At 45.6% G+C, this 17,672-nt stretch overlaps 1 protein-coding gene across 1 annotated transcript; it reads right to left on the bottom strand.

Annotated features, from left to right (window-relative positions):
* Nucleotides 1-4,488: 4,488 nt before the first annotated feature.
* Nucleotides 4,489-5,999, bottom strand: RXFP3 (relaxin family peptide receptor 3). Its single transcript, XM_084628465.1, has one exon. The coding sequence runs from the start codon at nucleotides 5,863-5,865 to the stop codon at nucleotides 4,591-4,593; it is 1,275 nt and encodes a 424-aa protein (XP_084484591.1). The 5' UTR covers nucleotides 5,866-5,999; the 3' UTR covers nucleotides 4,489-4,590.
* Between the last annotated feature and the right edge of the window lie 11,673 nt (nucleotides 6,000-17,672).

The following is a 17,672-nucleotide window of genomic DNA, read 5'->3' as shown; positions in this document are numbered from 1 at the left end:
CTCACTGCTCTGAACAAAAACCAGATTGTTCTGAGCAGCTTCTACCCCATACTTGCTGTTTTATTCACTTACCATAGCTGAGGTCCCCACTCAGTCATCTCCAGGATCTTTGAATCCTTCGTCATCAATTTGTTCCTCCAAATAATTTTTGTTTCTTTCTGAACACTGCCCTATGTCTCTATCGCCCTGCTCAGGATTATAAGGCTACAATAGGTCTCAGCTGTCTTGAGACAGAATGGTGCTTTGGTTCAAATGCCTGACCCAGTTACAGCCTGTGCACAGGAGCAAGTCTTAATTCTATCCTGGACTTCATAGGCATGTACAGCATAGAATCATAGATTCAGGTTGGAAGAGAGCATGGGGCCAAATCCTGAAGGACTCTGTACCTCCTTAAGGACAGAGTAAAATTCCCATTGAAGTCAATGCAAGGTTTTCTGGACAAAAACTGAAGGCCTCATGCTCTAATCTGTGTCCATAATGGAGGAAAATTGCGCCCCCCCCATGCCATTTTATGTAATACCCTCGCTCCCCTCCCCCTTTCCACCCACTTCAGTGTCACAGGAGTGAATTTCAGAGGGAATGTTTGCTGTAGGCTAAACCCAAAGGTGAACAACAAACACTTGGGTCCTGGACTAAACTGCTGTGCAGTGTCTGGGGCATCCAATTTACAATTGTGTTAATTAGCTCAAGTTAATAACTAATAACAGCTTGAGTTACAACAGGAGCAAAACCTCTAGACTAGAAGAATCCATAGAGAAGGAAATTTTACCACTCTCATTTGCTCCTTCCCACCCCCACAGTACTCCTCTGTGTGCTCCCCTTGCACTTCCAGCTTCATGAGTTGTAGAGGTCAGACCAGCGGCAGAAAGGGGCTCCTCCAGATTCTCTCCTCCAAACCCACAGCAGAAAGAAATGCAAAGTAATTCCGCCTGACCTTGTGCTTTAGTCTCTCCCCTTTTCCCCCCTTAGCCCCGTAGAACTCCTTTTCTTCTAGGTTCCAAAGGCTGCTGTGTAGGGGGAGCACCTAGAAGCATAGATCCTACAGGAGCTGGTGTGGGGCCAAGCATAGAATGGAGGCAACAACATCTGCATCCTGTCTTCTGTGAATCTCCTGAGATCAATGTGGATCTCATGGTCATGCTAAAGGAGTGGACCCCTCCATCCAGCAGAGGGACAAACCTGTCCCCCCAGATGAACGGATGAGTAGGAAACTCCACAAGCTGAAACTCCTGGAACTGGTCTTGTCCCTGTCATCCCCACCCATCATTCTCACGTGGGTTAGCATGTATGAATTGTGACCAGAGGCATGTAATGATCTCTTGTGGCACATCTTATATACAGAGCCCAATGGAGGGAAGCATCTTTGGAAATCTAAAATCCACAGCAGCAGATATGAACAAAAATGGACACATGGAAACACTGCCAAGTACCTCTATATTCATATTTGTCTGTATTTGGGGGAAAAAAACAGATGTCTCATTTTATGATAACCCTCTTTCCATTCCACTAGTGTCTCTGGAGGATATTAAACAGAAAATACTAGAAGCAAACATTTTGAAATCAGCAGGTCCAGATAACTTGCATCCGAAAGTTTTAAAAGTGCTGCCTGAGGTGCTCACTGCACCGTTAATGTTGATTTTCAAGAAGACTTGGAGCCCTGGGGAAATTCTAGAAGACTACAGGAAAGGTAATGTGCCCATTTTTAAAAAGGTAAATGGGATAACCGAGATAATTATAAGCCTGTCAGCTTGATATTGATCCTGGGCAAGATAATGGGGCAGCTGGTAGGAGACTTGATTAACACCAAATTAAAGGAGGGTAAAGTAATTAATGCAAATCAACAGGGGTTTATGAAAATAGATCTTGTCAAACTAAGTTGATATGTTTTCTTAGCCCTATGCTAGTTAACATTTGTATCAATTACCAGGAAGAAAACATAAAATTGTCACCGATAAAGTTTGCAGATGACAGAAAATGTGGGGGAGTGGTCGGTAATGAAGAGGACAGGTCACTGATACAGAGTGATCAGGATTGCTTGGTAAATTGGGTGCAAGCAATGTGGTTTAATATGGTTAAGTGTAAATGTATACATCTAGGAACAAAGAATGTAGGCCATACTTACAGAATTGGGGACTCTATCCTGGCAAGCAGTGACTCTGAAAAAGATTTTGGGGTCAGGGTGGATAATCAGCTGACCATGACTTCCCAATGTGACGCTGTGGACAAAAAAGTTAATGCAAACCTGAGATGAATAAACAGGGGAAGCTTGAGCAGGAGTAGAGAGGCTCTTTTACCTTTGTATTTGGCACTGTTGTGACCACAGCTGGAATATTGTATACGATTCTGGTACCCACAATTCAAGAAATAGATTGATAAATGGGAGAGGATTCAGAAAAGCGGCACAAGAATGATTAAAGGAGTAAAAAACATGCCTTATAGCTGTGGTTCTCAACCAGGGGTATGTGAGTAAGCAGAGGTCTTCCAGGGGGTACATCAATTCATCTAGATATTTGCTAGTTTTATAATAGACTACATAAAAAGCACTAGTGAAGTCAGTACAAGCTAAAATTTCATACAGACAATGACTTGTTTATACTGCTCTATGTACTATACACTGGTTTCAGAGTAGCAGCCGTGTTAGTCTGTATTCACAAAAAGAAAAGGAATGCATCCGATGAAGTGAGCTGTAGCTCAAGAAAGCTTATGCTCAAATAAATTGGTTAGTCTCTAAGGTGCCACAAGTACTCCTTTTCTTTATACTACACACTGAAATGTAAGTACAATATTTATATTCCAATTGATGTATTTTCTAATTGTATGGTAAAAATGAGAAAGTAAACAATTATTCAGTAATAGTGTGCTGTGACACTTTTATGTCTGATTTTGTAAGCAAGTAGTTTTTAAGTGAAGTGAAACTTGGGATACGCATGACAAATCAGACTCCTGAAAGGGGTACAGTAGTTTGGAAAGGTTGAGAACCACTGCCTTACAGTAATAGACTCAAGCAGTTCAATCTACTTAGCTTAGCAAAGAGAAGATAAACGGGTGGCTTGGCTGACTGCATCCTCTAAGTATCTACCTGGGGAACAATGATTGGATAATGGGCTCTTGAATCTAGCAGAGAAAGTTGTAACACACAATCTGAGGGCTGGAAATTTTGAAGCTAGACAAATTCAGACCGGAAATATGGTGTACATTTTTAACAGTGCGGTTAATTAACCATTGGAACAATTTATCAGGGTTCATGGCTGATTCATCATCAGTGACAATCTTTAAATCAAGATTGGATGTTTCTCTAACAGATGTGTTCTAGGAATGATTTTGGGGAAGTTCTATGCTCTACAGGAGGTCAGACCAGATGGTCACAATGGTGCCTTCTGGTCTTGGGCTCTGAATATTCAGCCCCTTTAAAATTGGCAGTGCAGTGGTTTCATTCCTTCTAAGCAATGGTCAGTTACAGATACAGTACCCCATTAACCACAAATGATCTACAACAGTGGCTGATGGTTGGACATAACATTTCACCGCTAGGGCAAAGTTTCTAGTTACAGGTAATAAAATAGAAAAAGCCGCTTCCCCTATTCAGCAGCCCCCAGTTCCCAAACATCAGTTACTCCTGTTCTTGTTTATCAAGGAGAATCATTTTGCTTTGGCAACAGGCTAAGAGAGGATGAAGTGCTGCAGTGAACGCCCCACAAACAGCCTTTTCTCTGGAGCTGTGCTAGAGCCAGAGCTACAGTTGCATTTACAGTGAGTTGTGCTTGGTGCCTCAGTTCAGTGCTAGGAGAGGGCAAACAAAGCCAGGTCCCCCCCAACCTGGGCTCTGTGGTGGCAGGTGGAAAGTCCTGGCTTGCTTCCCACACACCTCAGCCACCTCCTCTGCGCCTGGGAGATTGCAGTGAGGAGGCAAGGGACACCCCGACGGTGCCTGGACATGGCACCGCTCCAGCTGCGGTCTCACCACCCAGCGCTCCCGCAACCTCCTCATACGAAGTCCGCAAGCGCCCTCCACTTCCCAGGCGTCCTCGTCCCCCATTTAGCCCACCCAGCCCCTCCATGCACAGTAGCCTGGCCACATGGAGCCTCAGTCTCCATGGACACCCCGAAGGCTGGGCCTCTTGGCAAAGCTGAGGGGAGAGCTGCAATTTCATCCCCCATGGACTCTCCCTTCCCCCCACTTCTCCTAAGGCCAGAACATTCAGTCACTCCTCCACCGCTGGGACGGTCCCCAGAGCCCACCCCCCCCAGACACCCGCTCCACCGCTGGGACGGTCCCCAGAGCCCACCCCCCCCAGACACCCGCTCCACCGCTGGGACGGTCCCCAGAGCCCATCCCCCCCCAGACACCCGCTCCACCGCTGGGACGGTCCCCAGAGCCCATCCCCCCCGGACACCCGCTCCACCGCTGGGACGGTCCCCAGAGCCCATCCCCCCCCAGACACCCGCTCCACCGCTGGGACGGTCCCCAGAGCCCATCACCCACGGACACCCGCTCCACCGCTCCCAGGGCTGGGACACCCCCTGGAGCCCATCCCCCCGTGGGCATTGCCCCCAGCCTCCCACTCCGTCGCTGCCAGGCGCCCCCGCGGCTCAGCAGCGCTGCTCGGCGGAGCTGCTGGGCAGCGGGTCCCAGCGGGCGCTGCACACCACCACGCCGGGCGGGTAGTAGAGGAGCTCGGGCTGCGCGGCGGCGGGGGGCAGCGGGCTGGCGGGCACCAGGGCGCGCAGCGCCCGCTCCTCGGGCTCGGGCTTGGTGGTGGCGGTGAAGGGGCGCTTGGCGGTGAGCGAGGGCGAGGCCAGGCGGCGCAGCAGGCGGCGCAGGGCGGCGCGGAACTCGCGGCGCAGCAGGCAGTAGAGCAGCGGGTTGAGGCAGCTGTTGCAGTGCGCCAGGCACACGCTGACGGGGAAGAGGTAGGCCTGCGAAAGGAAGTACTGCGGGCTGAAGGGCACCACGTTGAGCTTGACCAGGATGCCCCAGGCGGTGAGCGCCTGGTTGGGCAGCCAGCAGAGGAAGAAGGAGAGCACCACCACCGTCACCGAGCGGGTCACCTGGGCCCGCCGCCTGGGCCCGCCGCAGGCGCGGCCCACGTGGCGCTCGCCCAGGAAGCGCAGCAGCAGCAGGTAGCAGAGGCTGATGACCGCCAGCGGCACCAGGAAGCCCAGCAGCACTTTCTGGGCCTGGTAGAGGCCCAGCCAGAACTGGGCGCTGTTGCCCCGGCCCTCGGGGAACTTGACCAGGCAGAGCTCCTCGCCGAAGACGGTGGCGGTGGTGGAGAAGACGGCGTGGGGCAGGGAGGCCAGCATGGCCGCGCCCCAGATGAGGAGGCACAGCCACTTGGCCGAGCGGCACCCCGGGCCGCCCCGCCGGCGGCTCAGCGCCGAGGCCACGGAGTGGTAGCGGGCCACGCTCATGGCGGTGAGGAAGAAGACGCTGGCGTACATGTTCATGGCCGTCACGTAGGAGACGATCTTGCACATGGCCTTGCCGAAGAGCCAGGTGAAGTCCAGGGCGTTCTCCACCGCCCAGAAGGGCAGCGTCAGCACGAACTGGAAGTCGGTGAGCGCCAGGCTGGTGACGAAGAGGTCGATGGAGGATTTCTTCCAGCCCTGCTTGCTCTTCATCAGGTAGAGCACCAGCAGGTTGCCCACCAGCCCCAGGGCGCACACCACCGAGTAGACGCTGGAGATGAGGATGCGCAGGACGGCGGAGCTGTCCCCCTGCAGCCCCTCGGCTCGCTCCAGGTTGACGCTCCTGAAAAGCTCCTGCAGGGACTCGTTGGTCCAGTTGCCGAACTGCCCGGCCAGGGACGCTCCCTCCAGGCTGAGGGCGAGCGGGCAGTAACTGGGCTCGCAGGGGGCGGCCATCCCATGGCCAGGGGAGGCTGGAGGGAGCCGGTCTCTCTCCTCCCACCCAGGGGCTGCGATCAGGAGCTACGCTCCGGTGGCGGGCACGGGGTCCCCCTCGCCCGCAAAGCACATGCTCAGCGCCTCGTCCAGCCCGGGACGCGGCAGCTCAGGCAGCGACGAAGCCCAGCGCGGCGGCTGCCGCTCCAGGTGCCCAGCGCAGGCGGCACCCGCAGGGAGGCGCTGGCAGGCGGGGCGCCCCTTCCCGTGCCCGCGCCCGCCGTGGGGCACATCAGGCTGAGCGGAACAAGCCCAGACCCGCCAGGAGCGGGCGGCGCTGCCCCGGCCGGCAGGGAGGGAGACTCCCGCACGGCGGGGCTGGGGTGGGACAAGAGGCCGCCTCTCGCTGGTGCAGTGAAGGTCTCCGTCCTGGAGGCGCCCACCTGTGCTCCGCTGCTGCTGCCTCTCTAGGAGCCTCTCTCCTCCCCGCGGCTCCCAGCCCTCACTGCCTCCTCCCGTCGGCTCGCCCGGGTTATATGCCCCTTGTGCCCCCGCTTGAGCGGGCTGAGGTGCGTGCGCAGCGGCCGGAGCTCTCCGAGGTCCTTACGGGGGCCAACCCCGGCGGTGGCCAGTGCCCGCTCTCCCAACCTGCCTCCCAGCCAGCTCGCGTCAGCGGCTGCCGAGTTCTGCGGGGCACCCGAAGGCGCGAGCAGCTCGCACTCCCCCCGCAGCACGCGGTTCTGCCCCGCAGCGCGCTCTCAGCTCCCCTTCCTGGAGAATCTCCCCCCGGACTGTCTTTTCCCCAGCGCTGGAATGTCATATGTTGGGATTAGCTGCGTTTAAATGGTATCTGAGATTCAGAAGAGGAAGATCGTGTGAAGTGCAGCCCCTCCCCACTTTAAAAAGCCCTCCACTTCTGTCCCCCAAACCTTAAAGCGCACCGATCTTTTCTATTTATCCTAAAGTAGAAAATGTAATGGGAAGTGGAAACCATCCCACACTTCCTTTCTCGACACAGATTTTAAATGTATAGTGAAATGTATCTTGGTTTAATGAAACTGGTAAGAAGCCCCTCCTGTGTGCATCAAAACTTTTTAAAAAAATCTGTAGTACAGTTGCACATTTGCATTTAGTTTAAACAAGCACAGAGCTTGTTTATCATTCAACTTGTCTGTGCCAAAAAACTGATGTACATCTCTATTATTTTGTTCTCTTGTGTAACTAATTCTGTTCATAATGAGGTACAATATTTATTTCCAGTGTTATTTTGTTTGCATATTTTACACCCACCTTAAGACATTTCAATCTACCAGAGTCCTTAAATTCTCATGGGTTTAGACAATGCAATTTAATGAAAAGCTTTGCAAATGTTTTGGATTATTAACAAACCAACCTGTCATTATCCAATGTTCCCATAATGCCTGGATTCCTTGGAGGGATGTGGTATTACGTTTTGCTTAGCTACAGAATGAATCTAAAATTATTTGATCTTTCTTCCCCTCTTCCTTTTTTTTTGTGAGCAAGCAATACAACTCGAAAAGTCTCAGAATTATTTTTCTATAATGAAAGGTAAATATGTTAAAACCACAGATTAATATTAAATGACTACAAATCTTTGTCTCCTTAAAAATAAAGGTTGAATGTAGTGGTGATCCTTATCTCTTAATTTGAAATGAGTTATATGAAAACAGTAAAGATGAACATTAGATACTAGGTCCTTGTAAGGTGGAAAGAATGCAGTAGAGGATTGCTAAGGGAAATTGGACAGGGTAGGTGGTCCTGGCTTTGGGTCCTATTCTCCCACTGAAGTCCATCGGACATTTGCCGTTGACGTCAAAAAGCGCAGACCCTTTGATAGAAAATCCTTGTGAATATTTTAACATTCGCCACTAGAGGGCTCTGGGGTTTCAGGGGAAAATAATGCATAACAAAATAAGGGTGTAGAGAAAAACAGCAGCCACAGACAAATCTTCTTACAGACACCAAGAGTTGACAAGAAGTTTACCTTTGACCAGAGCCCTTGAACTGAATAAAACTCTCATGTCCATATTTCATTGTTGTAGTCCCTGGGAGGTTGGGGAAAAGTTTAAGAGGAAGTAGCATCTGGTGTCACGCTTGAGCAACCTCCCCTTTTTATGTCAAATTTTCTCCCTACAAGACACAAATCAAACCACATCTCTGCCCCTCACTGCTAGTACTGCAGTCTCCCCCCGGTATTGGAAACCCAGCTCTGTTCTTTCTGTTTCATATGTCATCAGGAACAATAAAAGATTCTGGAAAATAACTAAGCTGGCCATTTTGTTTGCGAATTGATATTGCACATGAGGCAGAATAAAATACAGCATTTTCTGCTGCAAGGGTTCATTGTCTCTGTTGTTTTTAAGATAGTAAAATATTTTTGTCAACAAACTAGGCAAAAGATACGTTGAAAGTATGTGTGGGGGGCGAGAGGGGGTTAGGAACCGGGTCTGAAAATTTTCAGTTATTTTTCTGACCACAATCCATTCTAAATCAAACATCTGAAGAGCACCAGAGCAACTTAAACAAGTCAAGTATTATCCCCATTGTCTGTAAACCGATGTGATCTGATTTACTTTTCTACACAGACATTTCTGTACCTTCTTACACTCTGCCCCTTAGCCATGGAATGTCTTTTCCTAACTGAAGCTTACTTAAGACCCACTGCTGCACTGGTTTCTGTAAAAAATAAAAAATAAGCCAATTAATAAAGGGTCAAGAGGTATATAAGGATAACTGTCAGTGCTTTTAGAATCTTATTTTAAAAGTTTACAAGTGGGCATATGTGTATAAAATAGTATATATTGTGTCTCTGGCCACCCTTGGTGTACTGCCTGTCTTCTTAGGCCCTAACCCTGAAAGTGATAGCATGCAGGCAGACTGCAGCACCTGCATAGATTCAGTGGGGCTCTCTGTAGGTGCAATAGTCTGCCTGTACACTCTGAGTTGAAGAATAGGGGCCTTAGCATACAAATTCTTGAGGGACAGTGGCTGTGTCTTCATCTATGTACAGTGCCTAATATAATGTGGTTCCAATCGGTATTGGTGTGTCTGGGCACTACTAAAATGCAAATACTCTATAATAAGATGCATTGGTATATGTTTCCCATCATTTAGGAACATCGGATTTCCACTAACAGATTACGCAAATGATGCATCCGATTTTCTCTCCATCTGGCGTGATTGTCTAGACTGAGACATGGACAGTCAGACCTAGTGGTCAGAGCAGGCGTCGGGCTAAGTTAGGTACTAGGAGGTCAGAGTCCAAGATAAGTCAGAAGGCACAATCAGGAGGCAGGTGGAGTCAGGTTACTGGTAGGTCAGAGTCCAAGATAGACCAGAGGGCAAACTGAGAGTCAAGGGTCAGGAGGCAGGCAGTGTCAGATTACCAGGAGATTGGGGTTGGGCACCAGGTTACAGACAGTAATCAAATAGCGAAGTTGAGGACAAACCAGGGTTGGAAGCTGGCGTCTACGGTCTGTCACAAGCAGGGTCTGGAGCAGAGATGGGCAGATAGTCTGTGTTGTTACTCAGATAGCTCCTCTTCACGGCTTCCTGGTTTAAGTACTGGTACCAGCCAAGCAGTGGGCTATGAGGGGCTGCCACTCAGGTCCTGCAGGGTGGTACTTCCTGCCAAGCCCAACCTCACAGGGTCCTCCTGCGGGAGCCTAGCCAAACCCTCCTGTGGTGATGCAGAGGTGTCAGAACCCCCATGCTCCCGGGTTCCAGCGCTGCAGGTTCTAACATAGTCAAAATCTCTCTGTAATGTACTTGGTCAATTATTCACTGCTGTATATTGGGGAAAATTCTTTCCTGACATCCGTGGTACTATTCTGACATTGTCAAACATGATGTTTTATTATCTTGCCTTAGCATTGGCCAAATGTTATTTCCTACAAAATTATCCAGCACCCTTTAAACTCAGTTACCGTGTTTGACCCTTTGACCTTCTAGAGTAGAGAATTCCACAGTCTGAGGACATGCCCTGTAAAGAAGTGTTTCCTTTTATTTCTTTTACATCTCTTCACCTTCTCCCATGGTCAGTGGAATGGGGCTACATCCAGGTAATATTCTTCATGATTAAAAACTTAATTTGCATCTTTTAGTCAGAAGAATCCCAAAGTACTTCACCAACTAGGCACCAACAAATGAAGCCATTTCTGGGGTAAAAGCCAGTAGATGTTTAACAGTGTTTCAAAGTATCGTAGGACAGGAAAAGAAGAAGGCTACCTTCTATAGTGGAAACTGAAGAAGAACATTATATAGGGAAGGTGGAAATGCCTAGGTCTGAATATGGCCAGCGCAAGTCTGATCTTGTGAAAAGTCAAGGTTTCCTTTCTGGCAGTGCAAATCCTTTAGTCCTGTATCCAGGGCATTGTTTCAGAGTGTATTCATAATGCTAGCCAGTCAAATAAGGCATGTGGGAGTTGCGCCAACTGAATATGAGTGAAAGCATCTCTTGGCAGCGCTGCCATTTCTGCGTGTAAGGATGGCTGGTTACACAGACTTTATGTTTGTCCTCTGTACAGGTTTCACCCCGACAGACTTCCTGTAGCCTCGGGTGCTTCTGTCTTCTTCTTTCATCTCTTTTTGACCTTGGAGAAGCATTTTTAGAGCTAGCGAAAGGAATATGCTAGAGTTGGAAGAATAATTTAAAAAATGAATAATTTATTTGAAAGTAGTGAATGAATTATTTGTAAATACATTAATCAGCCCATTTCTATACCTGGGGGAAATTTTGTTAAAAAATCATCACATTTAATTAAAAAAAATGGCAAAATTCATCAGATAAATTATTTCCTGATTATTATTCTAACCTGTCCAGAAGACACTACTGTTCATTTATTCTTCACATGCAGTAATGCAATTCAAAACCTTTCAGAACATGTAACTTTTTTTTTGTAGTGCTGCTTTTTCATCAGCATAGCCGTGTAGTTTGTAGTAACTTGTGCATAACCAGTCTAGTCTATTTTGTACTTGTCAGGCTGAGTGAAGATCAGACATATGTAAACTTCTCTTTTCAATAATTAAAGATGCCACTGCCCCCAATCCTGCAAACAAGCTTAATTTGATACATGTAAGTAGTCCCATAAATGTTCCGGTGCATAACAATTTGCAGAATCCAGGGTCTGAAACAGTGCAAGCCCACTGACATGCAGGGAACGTTGCAAAGCGTATCTATGTACTAAGGTTTTTGGAAAGGGAGGCTTGTTTGAGGGTGCAGAATTTTGTAGGGGTCTTTCAGCTAGTGCGGCAAGGTAAGCAGCTGGTTTTATTATTTAGCTCCCAAACCTAAGTCCAAGGTACCTAGAGTTTTAAGGACTGTGCTTTTCGGTCCATAATTTTATAAAGCTAAAGTAATAAAATAATCTCTGGACTACCCCATTCAGTTACATCCTCAGTGGATGTCAATCAGCATAGTTCCACTGAAGCCAATGATGCTTACACTGATTTACACGAGCTGACGAATTTGGCTCATTCACATCAATGGAGTTACACCAGAGATGATTTTTATCCATTTTATGCTTTAAAATTGGCTTTCAAATATGCTTTAAATATGTTTGTTTACAATAGTCATTTTCATACTATTTATCCTGAAGGATTCCTACTATTTTCCACTTTCTTTTGGACCTCCTCCAAGGACTAGGCATTTATTATTATAATTGCTTATAATTACTTGTCATTATATTTAAATACAAAAAATTAACAGGCTAGGCCACCCAGAGACTGCTTATTGTGACATTTTTATAGCTGTGAAGGATTGCTTTCCTCCTCCCATTATAGAAAAAAAAAAGTAATAACATTAAAGGTCTTGAATGGACTTAATTAAAAAAAGTAATTACTATAGGTTGCACAGATGGGATCTGAATAATTCAAGGTTTTATTTTCTCCATAGAATTCTGCTCTATGAATAACTCCTTTAATGGCAATTTCCCTAGCATTTATTTATTTATTTTATTTAAAAGAAAGGGACCTTTTTTATTTATACGGCTCTCTACTTTCCCATCTCTTATTTCTTGGACTCATCTGATCTGTCTCTGGCTTCTTTGAGAAGCTTTGATCTCTCTGTCCTGACTGTACTAAGGCAATAATTGTTAACAGCTGAAGTTTTACCACTCATCTGTATGTTAAAACTCCACTTTTCCCCCTCCCCCGTTAAGGGCCAGAAGTTTTAGTGGGACTTGGTGCAATAAGTTCTTGGCACAAGGATGAATTTCACCCCCAAAAGCTCCGTTTTTGGGTATAGAAAGGAAATGTACATAAGGTGTTCAATACAAAACCTCTCTCCAAGATGAGATGGCAATCAGGATATCCCAGGAAATGGATTCTTGGTGCACTTTAGAGGACACTGGCAGTAAAACTTGGCAGAAAGTTTTATTTGAATATTTAATTGTTAAATTAATTTACTTTGGTTACATTCACACCCCTTTTGTCTCTGCTTTATAGGAACATTCATGTAAACAAGTTTTAATGGCATAAATCTTTCTGGGTAGCTAATGTCACAGCTACCCGAGGTAATATGAATTGGAAACACAAGTTAAATTTGCAAGTATGAATAATATTGTCAGCTGGGGTTTCATATTCATCCAAGCAGAGAACAAAATTAACACCATGTGACTTAATTTAGTTGTAACCATTTACAACTAACCAACAATGCTTGAACAGTGATGGAGGATTAGCTGATCACTGAGTTACAAAATCTCACTGAATACTTTCTTCTCCCCCATTTATTTGAATGTGCTCACAAATATTTCATGAGCATAACACGAGGCTAACTTTTTTGCACATTAATTATTAATTGTGCAAATTTGTAAATTGTTTACTCAGCCCTGAGAGTATTTAGAATCATCGCAGATGAGCTACCAATGTCCTTTCCAATGTCCTTCACGAACAACACTGAAACAGAAGATAGAAAGGAAAGAGATCTACCAGCATCCATCCCCTGCAGTTGCCAGATGTTGGTTGTGTTGCATAAGCAGTAGTGTCCCCAGCTAAGAATAAGGAAACAAGATTAAAAAATAACACACCCAAAATTTCTCTCTAAATGGATCTCAAAGAAGAATAGATGCATTTGATTATCCAGACAATCTGTTATATAGGCCTTGTGATGGAAAGGAGCCTTCTACCTCTGTCCACCTCTTTAGTACAATTAGGGCCAGGGCCAGCATTGAAGTAAATGGGAATCTTTCCACTGATTCAATGGACACTAATTCTGACCTTCACTTTGTAGTAGCTCCTCCCTATTGAACAATAGAAATGACACTGGTTCTTTGTCCAGTCTAATTTTAAATGTCTCTGTGATGCATGGCTAGAAAGGGTTAAACATCCTGCAAAATATATAACCCACAGAAGACATGTGGGGAGATAATGTTTGTGTTTTTGTGTATTTAAATATGTATGAGTAGGGTCTGACAATGTAATCGACAGTCCCTCTCTATACTGTGTTCTGATAATTCAGAGATCAAAAGAAGATCCTAGCATTTAAATTAATTGTGAACACGGGATATCTCGGTATTCATCTCTCTTTGAAATGTACTGTGAATGGTGGAGGAAAAAAGCATATCTAAATACCAGTGATGGACCTCCTTCAAAGTCATCCTAATTACGTTTTGTTCCACGAGGAAATCCCAACTTGTCAAAGAGGACATGAAATTGTATAAAAGATCCTTGGGTCCTGATTTTGTCATCTCAGATCTGCTTAAGATTCATCAGGGGAAGTCTGAGTCTCAAGACTGAGATTCCAGTTATGCTGGTATGCCCTGAATATGATATTTGGACATTGGACTAATACCTATGAACTAAATTCTAAAGGAATTCTTTGCAACTACAAAGCTCACCATCTCTGCTATGAATCTGAACCTCAATGGATTGAACTCATGTCTATATGTACATTGGTCTTTGACCCATACTCTCTCTTTTGTTTTTTAATAAATTTTAGTTTAGTTAATAACAATTGGCTGTAGTGTGTATTTGGGTAAGATCTGAAACTTTCATTAATCTGGGAGGTAATGTGTCCGATCCTTTGGGATTGGTAGAACCTTTTCTTTTATATGATGAAATAAGAATTACAGACATTTTCATCATCTTTGATGTGGGTACTTGGATGAGGGCCTGAGGCTGGATCACTTTAAGGGAACTGTATTGTTTGGACTTCTGAGTAACCAGTAAGGTAATAAAGAAGCTGTTTTGTGCTGGGTTGGTGAATCTAAGTATTGGAATATCCACCAGCTTTATGGGGATTGTCTGCCCCATTCTTTGCAGTTCACCCAAATTGAGTGACCACAGCTGATGCCCCACTAGGACCCCAGTCATAGTCTCCAAGGATGAAGCTTCAACTACTTCCCTTTGCTGACTATCCCAGCCCTATAGATTTTACTACCAAGAAGTTTGAACTGACATTCAACTTACATTTCCCTTGCTTCCTTTCACCCTGTTTCTTCTGAGAACAATTCTTCTCCCTTCAGTTTTACACCTTCCAAATCTGTAGATGGTTACCAGATTCCACCCTCCCACACCTTTAATTATCACCTTGCCATGCTATCCATATTTAGCAGTGTGATAAATGAAGGGGAGGGAGGTAGTTCCCTTTTATGGACACCCAGCCAGCCAGTAGCTATAAAATCTCTGTTAGTAGCTGTTCTCTACTTGGTTTACCTGTAAAGGGTTAAAAAAAAAGCCCATAGGTAAAAGGAAGGAAGTGGGCACCTGACCAAAAGAGCCAATCAGAGGACTAGAACTTTTTAAAATTGGGAAAAAACGTTTCCTTTGTCTGTCTGTCTGTTGTTCTCCGGAGAGAGGGGACAGAGCAGAGACAGGGCTAGGGCTATGCTGTAAGAGCTTTGAGCCAGGTATGGAAAACCATCAGATCATACCTACAACTACTCATTTAAACTGAAGACATGTAAGTAGATCAGGAAATGTCTAGGAAGATGCGATTAGGGTTATTTCTTTTATTTCTCATTGGCTTGTGAACACCTCTGTGAGAACCCCAGGTGCTTTTGTTTTGCTTGTAACCTTTAAGCTGGACCTCAAGAAACCATTCTTGATGCTTAATTATTATATTTGCTCTTTTTAAATCTAGCAATAGCCTAAGTTCCAGATGTATTTTCTTTTTTTGTTTGTTTTTAATAAAATTTACCTTTTTAAAGAACAGGATTTGGTTTTTTGTGTCCAAATAGGTTTGTGCATATGTTGTTTAATTAGCTGGTGGCAACAGCTAATTTCCTTTGTTTTCTTCTGGGGGTTGTGTGATGAAAGGGCTTGAGGGTACCCCACAGGGAGGAATTCCCAAGTGCACCTTCCTGGGTAAAAAGGGGTTTTTGCATTTGTGTGATGGCAGCATCTACCCATCTAAGATCAGAGAAAAGCTGTAACCTTGGGAGTTTAATACCAGCCTGGAGTGGCCAGATTAATTTTTAGAATCCTTGCGGGCCCCCACCTTCTGCACTCAAAGTGCCAGGGTGGGGAATCAGCCCTGACAAGCTGTTTTAATCTTTTCTCATAAACAGTCCAGTCCACTCACTCCCTGGATCACTTTAGTTGCTCTTTTCTGACCTCCCTTTATTTATCCAAGTTTGTCCAAGTTTACCCTGTCCTGTATCTTTCCTTTCCCAGATAAAGTTCTTTTTTTGAGACCTCTATTGAATGTGGTTGCACGTGGGGACAGATGAGCCATCAAAGGCACCCAGAGTGGATATAGCTTCCCTGATTACTGGGTGGGGGCTCAAGCTAGAGTTAAGCAAATTGTAGAGAATCCCCTAGAAAGAAGGACCTGGCCCTTGTTGCTGCCATTGGCAGAAGGGTTACAGGCTGCATGAACTGGAATATGATCTTTGCTTCAGGCACATGTTTGTCCACATGCTACCCTCAGATTCAAAATTCTTACCTTGTACTTCTTCCCAAGTCTTTGATTAACTTTCATCATATCCACCCAGTATCTACAGTACTGTCTTAACTATAAATGACTGCTCTTCTCTAATGGCAACATCTCTGTTTAGGTTACCATCATCTTCTCTCTTCCTGTACTGATATATAGCTCGTGCAGGTTTTGTCTATCTCTGCAACTATTGCTTGCCATCAAAATTCCACAACTTTCACAGGTCATCACGGTCTGAATGCTGTTTGTCAAAAACAGTAAAGCAAATTATTTAAACATAATGCCAAACCAAAAGAAGCCGCACAGATACTCCATTCATCTACAGAGAGGTACAACATTATACAGAGGTATATAATTAATCACAAGTAATACAACAGAAATACAATAAAAGACCACAATGAGTCAAAAATCAACACAGGGTAATAATACATGGAGAATAATGAAACTACCCCACCAAGGGCAAGACCAAGAGATACATATGACTTCACATCGAGAAAGGGACTGAAGTTTTAGAAATGTTCATATTGCCCATGGAGGCACCAGTCCTTTATTTTCTCTGGGACAAGGAGCCAAATTTCTTGAAGGCCATCAAAAGCCTTCTTTCAGCAATGGGGCATTTCATGATTTGCTTCCAACTTCAGCCATGTCCTTTCTTTGGTGGATGCTCCTTGTGATCTCAGGTGAGTGATATTTGTTGAATGTTAGCCTCTGTCGTGTTTCATCCCTCAGCATGTGAGCAAGTCTTTCTTGCCTACAGGACTAGCTCATGCATTTAGATATGCTTTTCCTTTTTTATTCTTCTGGCAATTAAAGAATTTTCTCCTTCGAGGCTAGCACTCTCAGGCAAGCTCCTGTTGCTTCTTACTCATCCTTGTTTTCAAGCTAATGACTCACTTTTCACTGCCTCATTGCTGGCTGATTCTCAAACAAAACATGCTTTTTAGTCTCCCCCAACTCCTGTCTTCAAAGATCCATGCCTTTCCCTGCTGCTTCCTTCAACAATTCATGACTTCCCCTCCTCTCTCTTCCTAGTCGTAGCTTTTTGATTAGAATTAGAGAGCCCTGAAAAAGGCTGGTTTGCAGTTTCAGTGCTCAAGTGGTGATGTATATGTCTATTATATACTTAACAGGTCTACAAATACAGCGTGAGAAGTGCACAATTCGGACAACATTAACTAGCTAATTTGCAGCACCTCTCCCATCCCTTACTAAGGAGCTAGTCTGTTGGAGGTACTTACATGATCCCCATTTTTAAGGTGCTGGGGCACCTCACAGTCTCTAACATATTTATGCTCACAACACCCAGTGAGGTAGGGAAGTGCTGTTTTTCCCATGTGACAGTGTGAGGAACTGAGAGATTTGCCCAAGCGGAGCTGTCCCTTGGGTACGACGAATCAGGGCGACCGCTCCAGGTCCCATGCTTTGGGGGGCCCCATGGGCCAGTGTGATTGGCCAACACAGTCATCTCTTCCGCCCCGGGCCCCGCACCGCCCTAGGGACAGCCCTATGCCTAAGTCACACAGGAAATGTGTGGTGGAGCAGGGAGTTTTATCTTCTATCTTCCAATTTCAACATTAGCACTAGCATGCTAACTACTGGGCCATGCTTCCTCTTCTAGTCCTTGCTTCTGCTCATCTTGCTGTCCTCTTGCACTTTAGATCATTTACTTCTGTAAGCAGAGTCAGAATGAGCTCTACCCTGACATCTGGTGGTGAGTTGTGGAAAAGGACTTCAGGAGCTGATCTCGTTTGCATGGGCACACCCACCCTGCCTAGCATGATGGGACTGCTTGCCCAAATGGTCACTTTGGCTGCTGTGGGATCCCCAGTCTCTTTGTTATTGGGGCAGGAGTAATAAAGTGTTGTTATCCTGGTTATGTGAATCAAGGACAGTAGAATTGTACTTGGCATTTTATGATGGAGGGACTTGCTCT

Source organism: Lepidochelys olivacea (genome assembly GCF_965140295.1).
Source record: "Lepidochelys olivacea isolate rLepOli2 genome assembly, chromosome: 5".
Classification (NCBI taxonomy): domain Eukaryota; kingdom Metazoa; phylum Chordata; order Testudines; family Cheloniidae; genus Lepidochelys; species Lepidochelys olivacea.
Note: the sequence above shows the minus strand (reverse complement) of the source record. Positions and strands in the feature narration are given on the sequence as shown.

What these genes read in the sequence shown, in the direction of transcription:
- RXFP3 (XM_084628465.1), bottom strand. Translation starts at nt 5,865, where the DNA reads ATGGCCGCCCCCTGCGAGCCCAGTTACTGCCCGCTCGCCCTCAGCCTG.